This window comes from Chanos chanos, chromosome 6 (genome assembly GCF_902362185.1).
Source record: "Chanos chanos chromosome 6, fChaCha1.1, whole genome shotgun sequence".
In the NCBI taxonomy this organism is placed as follows: domain Eukaryota; kingdom Metazoa; phylum Chordata; class Actinopteri; order Gonorynchiformes; family Chanidae; genus Chanos; species Chanos chanos.
This window is the reverse complement of record NC_044500.1, coordinates 45,504,418-45,514,557: the sequence shown is the minus strand read 5'-3', so window position 1 is coordinate 45,514,557 and position 10,140 is coordinate 45,504,418. Positions and strand designations below refer to the sequence as shown.

General features: G+C 45.0%; 1 protein-coding gene and 1 non-coding gene across 2 annotated transcripts; both read left to right on the top strand.

Moving 5' to 3' along the window:
- The first annotated feature begins 3,014 nt into the window (after positions 1–3,014).
- LOC115815570 (G-protein coupled receptor 22-like) lies at positions 3,015–4,535 on the top strand. Its single transcript, XM_030778533.1, has one exon. It carries the CDS (start codon positions 3,015–3,017, stop codon positions 4,533–4,535), a length of 1,521 nt encoding a protein of 506 aa, XP_030634393.1.
- Positions 4,536–9,771: 5,236 nt separating this feature from the next.
- trnaf-gaa (transfer RNA phenylalanine (anticodon GAA)) lies at positions 9,772–9,844 on the top strand. Its single transcript has one exon. It is a non-coding gene; the product is annotated as a tRNA-Phe (tRNA).
- The last annotated feature ends 296 nt before the right edge of the window (positions 9,845–10,140 follow it).

Sequence of the window (10,140 nt, the reverse complement as noted above, 5' to 3'; positions counted from 1 at the left end):
CTTATACAGAGAGTACTGAATGGCCGACTTTGAGTTTGTTTGGGGTTTTTTGGCAGCGTTCTCTGTTCCTGTGACCTATGGATCCAATCTGAAGACTTTTTCTTTGAATCATGAGTCATATAAGAGTTCCTATTATAAAATAACAGCCGTATGTTGGTCATTCAAAGACACTTTCATATTTGCTTACAGTTATGGGTGATGCTGTCTTTTGTATGAAGCTGTTAAAGATATCTGGGGCTGACTGTACACCCAAACACTGAACATTAAAATGCTAACGGACAACTCAAACTGAATCGAAAATGAAGACATCTGTCTACTGAACGATCTGCTCTGCAATGGTTAAGCACCAACATTGGCTGAAAACGTGCGAGAAAATCACCACCTTGACAGTATCAAGTCAATTGTACTAATAAAACTCATGTTTAGTTTAAGTATGTACAATCATTTCTCTGTCTGAGATGTGTGTATGTATATATGTATATACTTGTGTACACGTGTATGTACATATGTATGTATGTATGTATCTATCTTTCTATCTATCCCTGTGCGTGTGTCTGTCTGTCTATTTGCGCATTTGTCTGTCCATCCATCCATCCATCCATCCAAATTATACACTGGAAGTTCAGACGGCCTTGTTCAGTTTGGTGGGATCTCTGTACTTTTCTAACATTCTTCATGAATTTGGACGTAACTTGATGTTTATGTATAAGCGGTATTCATCCATTCAGCGTATCCCTCCGGAGGACGGCCGCAAAGAAAAGACCCGCGTCGGCCTCCCCCAGCGGTCAGCGTAACCGTAACCGTAACCGTACCAATCACCTTGTCGGCAATACGTCTGCGATCTGTGGTTCTGATCTATCTTTAGCCTCCTGTAAATTTACTGCCACTATCTCTCTGTGTCCATTAAATTCCCACTGCCAAAACTCAGATCAGTCAATTTAGCCAGATGATGTAATGGCTCCATTAAACGTTGCCTTGTTGCTCCTCTTAAAAGCTGAGATAAATGTAAGGTGTGTGCAGTTATGACAGCTTGTGCACAAGTCGTAATGAATTTTGGGAGTTGTCGAGAGAACCCGTCTCGGAGCCCTAATGAAAATGGGAGTTTTATGTTCGGTTTTTTTAAGCTCTACTCCTTTACGGCAAAACATAAAGCTACAAGTCCTCACAGATACTGCAGTGCCTGCACCCAACAGGCATGCAGTATTTATGTTTGTGTTTGTGTTTGTGTGTGTGTGTGTGTGTGTGAGAGAGAGAGAGAGGGAGAAAGAGGGAGACTAATGGAGAGACTGTGGTTATTGTATTATTATTGTATGTATATGCGTGTCAAAATGTATGCCTGTAAGTCTGGCTGCTCACATGCAACTCTCTCTCTCTCTCTCTCTCTCTCTCTCTTTCTCTCTCTCTCTCTCTCTCTCTCTCTGTCTCTCTCTCTCTCTCTCTCTCTCTCTCTCTCTCTCTCTGTCTCTCTCTCTCTCTCTCTCTGTCTCTCTGTCTCTCTCTCTCTCTCTCTCTCTCTCTCGCTTTTTCTGTGCACGTGTGCATTCGCGCGGGTGCGCGTGTGTGTGATCAATGCCATGAGTGATGATAAAATGTGGCAGTTCTGTCTCTGTGGTCACACACTGTCTGTCTCCTCTATAGACAAAGCAGCTGCTGCTCACTGCTCCGCAGGTGGCACTCATGCGAAGGCAGGTTTAACCCAGAGCAGGCTGGAAACCGGCCAGCGGAGAAAAAAGCTCTGCCTTTCCTCCCCGACAGAACAGCAGCAGAGAAACTAGGCAAAAAAAAAAAAAAAAATTACAGCGTGCCGAGACAGCCAAGCATGTTATTACCTAATTAACCTGGTGGAATGTTTTATAAAAGGTTTATTGGTTCAGACCTTGAAGTGGATGTTGAGAAATGCACTGATAACTGTAGGGTAGTAGCTTTTCTAGTGTTGCTCTCACGGTCTTCAACAGAAATGGCAGTTTATCCCAGTAATTTGCTCCAAGGTTACTGCAACATGGTACTATTATCTTCACTCTCCCTGAGGTGTCCTCGTAAAGCAGAAACCAGTTCTCTGCCCTGGATAGATTAAAAAAAAAAAAAAAAAGACGATATTAAATAATAAAATCATCGTAGATTTGTGATTAAAACAGTGGACTAATGATCTTAAATGTTCTAAATTGAAAACATATGGTTTTGGGAATACTGAGGAATGGGAGTCGGAATTCTTAAGAGTCACGATTAGCAAAAGTTCCATGACCTTAATCATCTGGAGCACGTTTTTTTTTTTTTTGTTGTTGTTTTTTGGGCCTCGTCCTTCTGGAGTATTTTCATGTCCGTATTAGAAAAACAGACAACGTATCTTAAAGCGGGAGCTTAAGTCAGGGCCGGCGAATAATATTGCCAGGTATTTGTGAATCACTGCATCCCACGGGAAGCTGCAAGTGCTTTTGTTGAATGAATTACGCTGTGGCGCTGTTGGAGGAATCATTTTACCGAAAGAGGAAGCAGGGAAATAATGAGGTTATCAGGGCGTCTCTTCTAAAAGGAAGGATTTATACTTTTAAGAGACAATTTCCTGTCGTTTCCCCTGCTTGTATGAGCGAGTTGTGATTTGTCCTCTTACTCGTGAATAATTATTTACAGTTTCTTTTCATCTGTATTACCTCTCCTTTCCCTTTATCCACTGTAAATCCTGAAATCCTAAGAGGATGGAATAAAAGAAAGGAGCGTGATAAAGAGACAGAAGCAAAAGAATGTCCAGATTCACTGAAATCGGTGGAAGCTTTGCCTCGCGGTCTGAGATGTATTTTCCACGAAAATCTCGGACTGTCTTCTCCCTCAGCTGTAGCACTCATAGCTAACATGTCTTTTTTTTTTTTGTCTCTCCTCTCTACAGAACTGTCCAAGAAAAAGTTGAACTTCGCCAATCTCTGTTCCACCCCTGTTGGAGTGAAGGTCATGGGCACTCTGAAATCTGAGGGGGTGAGTCTGTTGTCAGGTCTGAGGTAAAGTCACCGGGAGAGAGCACCATGGAGACGGAGAGCTACACGCAACGCCTGGAAACCAGTGATGGAGCTGGGACGATTGCCGGCGTTGCAGGGGTGGGACTGGACGGGCTGGTTGGGCCCAGTCACCCCACTACCTGGTACATGCCTTACCCAATCAGCTTTCAGGTTTCTCTGACCAGCTTCCTCATGTTGGAGTTGGTACTGGGCTTCAGCAGTAATCTGACTGTGCTGGTCCTCTATTGCTCCCAGTCTAACCTGGTCGACTCGGTCAGCAACATGGTCACGGTCAACTTGCACATCTTGGACATTGCCGTGTGCGTGCTGTGCTTGCCGCTAACCGTCGTGGTCGTGCTCTTGCCGTCTGGCCGCGACCTGGCGCTCATCTGCTGCTTCCACGAAGCCTGCGTGACCTTCGCCAGCATCGCCACGGCGATCAACGTGCTCGTCATCAGCCTGGACCGTTATGATATCTCAGTGCGGCCCGCTAACCGGTTCCTGACGCCGCGCTGGGCTGCGCTACTGCTGGCAGCGGTTTGGGCCATGTCCCTGGCTGTCTTCTTCATTCCTTTCATAGAGGTGGATTTCTTTTCTTCCCCTGAGGAGAGCGGCGCGCCCGACGCTGGACTGGCACCCGCTTGGCGTAACCGGACACTATTGTGCGTTGGCGGGCAAGGCTACTACACAGGGTTGGGCATGTACTACCACCTCCTCCTGCAAGTGCCCATTTTTTTCGCCACCGTGGTTGTCATGCTGTTCACGTATTCCAGAATCCTCCGCGCCCTGAACATTCGCATCGGCTCCCACATGCGTCGGAGCCAGCGTCGGAGCGGCACGTCCTGTAGGGGGCGGCGGAGACGGCGAAAGAAGAAAGGTGGAACAGGACATATCGAAGGAGGAGGAGGAGGAGGAGGAGGAGGACATGGAGGAGGAGAACAAACGACAAATCAGTCCAAGCGCCTCTCCCACCCTCCCCTCATATCTTCCCCGACCCCAACTGCCACCTCGCCCCCTCCGCTCTCCACAGCGCCTCTGGTGGGCGCCGAAAGCGGGCCCACCTCCCCTTCCCCAGCTCCCGCTCCTGCACCGTCTTCCGTGGGAGTCCAAGCCTCCGTGTCGGCCATCATCGCCCTGCGGAGAGCTGTCCGACGTCACCGGGACCGCCGGGAACGCCAGCGCCGGGTCTTCAGGATGTCCCTGATCATCATCACCACGTTCCTGGGCTGCTGGGCGCCCATCTCAGTGGCCAACATGCTCATTCTGGCTCTGGGACCCAGCGACGGCCTGGTGAAACTGAGGCTCTGTTTCTTGGCCCTGGCTTATGGCACAACCATCTCCCACCCACTGCTGTATGCCTTCACCCGCCAGAAGCTCCGTCGGGTGCTGCGGGCCAAGGTGAAGAAACGGGTGGTGTCCCTGCTGCAGGTGGATCCGTCTCCCGGAGGCACCGTCATCCACAATTCCTGGGTGGAGCCCCGTCAGGGACGCAAGGTGCGCCTGGATGGTAGCGATGCTACGGATCGCTGTCTCACGGAACCCCTGTGAAAGCGGAGGACAGAACTGCACGTGGGTGCACACACACACACACACGCGCGCGCACACACACACGCATACAGACATACAAACATAAACATCCGTAGTTACCGAGCGGCTGCTTGCACTTTTGGGTGGCGTGGTCACACCCGGTTGGTGTAGTCGTATCGGTGAACGTTACTAGAGAGAGGTTCTCTGAGACACCACCACCCCAGATTCATGCAGCAGAATCAGTGGGCCCATTAAGCCTCATTTAGGACGCTGATCTGAGGCCTAGCGACAAGACAAACTCGGGTCGTGGTCAATGTCTTTGGACTCAAGCAGTTCTGCAGCAGTTTTTTTTCTAACGATACATGCCGTTTCATTCGATTTTAATTGATGGGCTTAGGATTGTTTCACATTAGAAGACAAGAGATTCAGGTAGTCCAGTGAAATATTAGGAGGTTAGTAAATAGCATTGTACTTTTATAATTCTCCAGCCTGTACTAATGGGACTTGCAATAGGCCCGTTTTTATTCACTGATCTAAGTGGAGCTCTTTTCTGCTTCAATAATGTGTTTGTGAACATAATTAGGTGTAACACTTTTATCTTGTGCAATATAAATTAACTTATTTTCAGGGTGGAGGGGTGTGGAAGTGTATCACAGACCTAAGAGGTATTTAAGGAAATGTTTTTCATGGACAATTTGGTGGAATATATGGGATATGTTATATAGATATATATATGTGTGTGTGTGTGTGTGTGTGTGTGTGTGTGCGCGTTTGACGAGTAAGAGAGTAATCTGAGTAATTTTTGCTACTTAACCAAGTCAAGTGGGGGACGGGCTCAGGTGTGCCAATTAAGAAGCTCATCTGCTGGTTTAACTAATGAAGTATATCGTTAGGAAAAAGGCAATGAAGCCTCCCGTGGGTCTCCATGGCAACCATTGTTTAGGAAATATTACTGTCACATCACTCACACACACACACTCACACACACACACACACACACACACACACACACGCTGTACATCCACACGCACACGCTGTACATCCACACGCACATATGTAATGCTCTTCGTTTGCAAGATTGTCCTCACAAGAGGCTTCTCTTCACACATCGCCCAACAATTCCCACACGTTTGTGCAACCACACGCAGACTGAGGCATGGATGTTACAAAGCGCACACACATACACACACGCACGCGCGCACACACACACACACACGTACACACACACACACACAAACCGTACACACTCTCCTACACACTGTGTGTGATCTTACAGTAAAGTTCTTGTTTACAAAAAAAACAAAAACAAAAACAAACTGGAAATATGTATTTTTTTATGAAGAGCACTTGCAAAAATGCTAAATTAACAGCTCAGAATAGAATGTTTTAAGGACTTGGCAGACGTAATTAATGCTGCTTACTCAAGCACATGGAGGCAGCTGCTACTTAGGAAGGGAGTAAATGAAGTGGAGGACGTCCTGAGATTGTGGAGGAAGGATCCACCACAGCAGGAGCCGAAGCCTCAGTTGTGCCTGATGAGTCTGAACATTCTATTGGCTCCTGCGGAGGGTTCCGGAACCTCCTCTGTGAAATTACTGTCCTCACCTTGATTTAACTCTCCTAAGGCTTCTTCTACAGAAAACAAATATTCACACACACACACACACACACACACACACACCTGTACAAAATCTCTTTTGGTTCGATTTAAAATACTGGTCCATGCCTTAATTAAACTTAATTAAAAAGGGTTAGTTATACAGGTGCTGAATGTGTTTTTCTGTGTGTGTGTGTCTCATAAGCCGTACACTGAGTGGAAGTGTTTTGATGTATGTATTTATCTGTCTGTCAGAATGTACTGTACTTGCCATAAATGTAAGTTTGTCTGTTAGTGTTGAGACATGCAATAAGGACACTGTTCTTTGTTCTTTATCTGAATCTGTCAGTCAGGCCTGGGCGAAGCCTCAAACTCGACAAGAGAAAGAGATGTAAGTTAGAGTAAGATGTAGTGGTTTAGGCTGGATTTAGTACTACACACATGACCACTAGAACAATGAGAAGAGAGCCAGCTCAAGTTATTACAATGTGTGTGCGTGCATGTGCGTGTTTGTGTATGCTCATGAGAGAGAGCAAGTGAGTGAGAGAGTGAGAGAGAAAGAGGAACAAACAGAGATTCAGGATCATGTGTATATTAAACACCAGTTATTGTGTAGACTTGATGAGGAAGTGGATTTTTTTCTTCCTCAATATTAATTCGGTAATGTATGTACTGAGTCCTCCGTAACACGGCAATGTCTACCATATCAAAAACTATAAACCTTGAACTTCTCTACTACTCGACATGAACCAAACACAACGAGGGCCATAACAAAGCAGCCCGGGGCTTGTGTTAGCCTCTTGAATTTAAGTAGATGGGGTTTTTTTTGGGTTTTTTTTTTATGTATGCAAAACGACAGACTTGTTCAACACATTAAAAACAATCACGTTATTAGCTTAGCAGCTGCACAGTTTCAGACCGTCAACTGTCAGTCGAGACAGAATTATCAGAACCTCAGTACTGTCTCAAATTGTCCCAGTTTGCTCTAACGTGTCACTCGTTATACTATGTACATATCATTATCGTAATGGCGTTTGGGTTTCTACTGCGTTCCCTGGCTCTGGTTGTTAATGCTGAGACAGGGAGGAATGATTGTTAAGACTCAGAGCTGTACGGCACCGACACCTGGCCACAGTCCTCTTCCCTACAGCAGCTCAGTGTGGATGAGTCAAGGGATGTGTAACTACACACACACACACACACACAAATGTGCACACACTCACATACACACAGCTGAGTGCTAGGAACAGAGCAACTATCCACAGACTTGTGCACAGGTGTAAATGTTGCTTTAATTTACTGGGGATGAGAGACGATTGGAGTTGGGGGGGGGGAGGGGGGGGTAGTTTTGAAATATCATTGAACCACAAAGGGGGGTGAAGGTGGTGTTAGGCTTCGTATTTTTCAGGACACGTGTGCAGCACGCGTGCTGTATCTGTGTCGTCGACTTTCTACCGCACACTTAACAGGTCACGCACCTGCATGTTCACGAGACGATGATGTAATTACTGTACATGATTTCCATTGTGATGTTTTCACGTCTGTTTAGTATGTCTGTGTCAATAAACTGAACCGTTTCAGTCAGTCTCAGTCTGTTTTCTCTCAAAGGAGGAGAGCATGGATGGATAGATGGAATGAAGGATAGATAGACAGATATATACTTACAAACACACATACATACATAAATACATACATGCAAACATACACACATGCATACACGGAGTCAACCTTAAAAATGCAATATTGCAGAATCAGCACTCAAAAAGAAAACTCACAGTCACAATATGGACACAAACTCGTGCACTAATGGGATCTGTCAGAATGAGTCCTTGGCAAACGTGTGAAAACAGAGTTTTATTAGCAGGAGGGAGTTTGTGAGAAAAAAAAAAAAAAACAGTGCATTACAAGACTGAAGCGATCTCTGGAGAACAGAGTGAACGTTGTGTGGGTAGCAGCCCACAGTAAAACGGAGAAGAGTACAGCAGCTTATGCAATGCTCACACACACACACACATATACATGCACACTCTCTCACACACACACACTCCTCCATACAGAACCTTTAATATGGTTTCCATGCCTACACACATTTATAAACATGGCCTCTTGGGAATTAGTAAGTAAATGAAACATATTTGTAAGTTGTGTACATGGACTGTCATAGTGCTTCGGAAAGGGCTCAATCCCTCTTCGTTTTCTCCTACAGAGTTGCATTAAATGATATGTTCGTATTAGATGTCTGTGCCCTGTAATACCACTGAAAAACATACATATGTGTAAACCAGTATCAAAGCTGTTTTAAGCTCAGTGTAGAAATAATTAAGCTTGTCTACACATGCTGTCTAAGTCCATTACAATAGAAATTAAGCCTTTAGCAAGTCTCTTTCTCCTCAAATTGCATCACACATACACACACACACTTACACACACACACACCGAAGCATACACACGCATTCACATGTTCACACACAACTGAAATGAGACCTCATCAGAGAAAGAAAATCTTAATATATTAATGTGTGTAATACACACAGAGACACATAGTGAAGTCCTGGTCCAACATACTTCCCCAGCTGCATGTCTAGTCTTTAGTGGCATCTGCTGAGGGTAAAACTGGTGCTGGTTGAGTTATATTTTACTTAGAATAAAACTGGTGCTGGTGGATGGGTTATATTTAGTCTGGATGTTACTGAGGACCACAGGGCTTCAGAGTTGTTAGGGGGAAAAAAAGGCAAAACAGTTGTGTAGGCAACAGACATGGGAGCACAAAGCAACCACACAGCATGGAAAATACACACTCACAAGCACGCACGCACACACACACACACACAAGCAAGCATACACATGCAGACGCGAGAATGCACACATACAGGCACATAACGAAGCGCACACACACAAGGCACGATACTGAGACATGAAGAGAAAGCCGCAAATAACTGGAAGTGGAAAAGTGCAATTAGGTTGGTCTTTAGGAGTAAAACATTGGAGATTTAGTTTTAATATATTATCCCTGTCTGTGGGTTAACAACACCACTTGCATGCACACCCTTTGGCTGTGAGCTTGGAGCCTGAATCAGTCCTTAAGAAGAAGAGCGGGGCTCCGCAGTAGCTGTGCTGTTAGCCACTCTTGACTTTTGGCTCCAGTTATCCGCTAACTGAGGTATCCTGCTTTCTGAAAACACTTCCTCGGTCCCATTTCGTTTGTTCTGATCAGTTAGATATCTGCTTTTTAAATACAGCTACATTCAGGATGGAGGAGAAAAAGATGTATCCTTGACAAATGCCACAGAGAAATTTAAACCTCTCTAAGAGTAGCATAATGTGATCTAACAACGTAGAGCTCACTGCAAAAAAAAAACAGTGTTTTGTAATACTACATGTGAAATTACATTATTGTTAACTTGGCTACAACTCGCAAATTCAACTCAAACCTAATACGCCAGCGCCCCCTATCGCTTCACCGTAGAGGGTTCTCCCATTTTTTTTTTTTTTTATCAATCTCAATTGATCAACGGTCGGTCTTTACTGTACGTCGCCGATTCACATAAAAACTACAAGTTCAAAACGGTTGTACAAACTGCTTCACAAAATGAGACTACATGATCGAACATAATGACAATTCAACTGTATGAAATACACTGGTGGAGCCCCTCCATACAAGCCGAAATAGCTCAGTTGGGAGAGCGTTAGACTGAAGATCTAAAGGTCCCTGGTTCGATCCCGGGTTTCGGCAGAAACGGCAAGGTTGCTTTTTTTTTTTCAAACAGTTGCGGCGTTATTACACGTCACCAACCTGAGAAAGAAAAATCGCAGAAAATCGAAAAAAAATCGCAACCTTGAAAATCATCAGTGGCTATGATTTTGTAAACCAATGACCGTGCAGTTAAATGAATTATACAATGTATATTTTCGCAGTTCAGTGCAAGTGTATGCACAAAGAATCTGAAATTAAATTCTAAACCATATGGCAACAGCTCATGACAGACGTTCATAAACGGAACATTGGACGGTGAAACTTTAGGAGAACAG

What these genes read in the sequence shown, in the direction of transcription:
- LOC115815570 (XM_030778533.1), top strand. Translation starts at nt 3,015, where the DNA reads ATGGAGACGGAGAGCTACACGCAACGCCTGGAAACCAGTGATGGAGCT.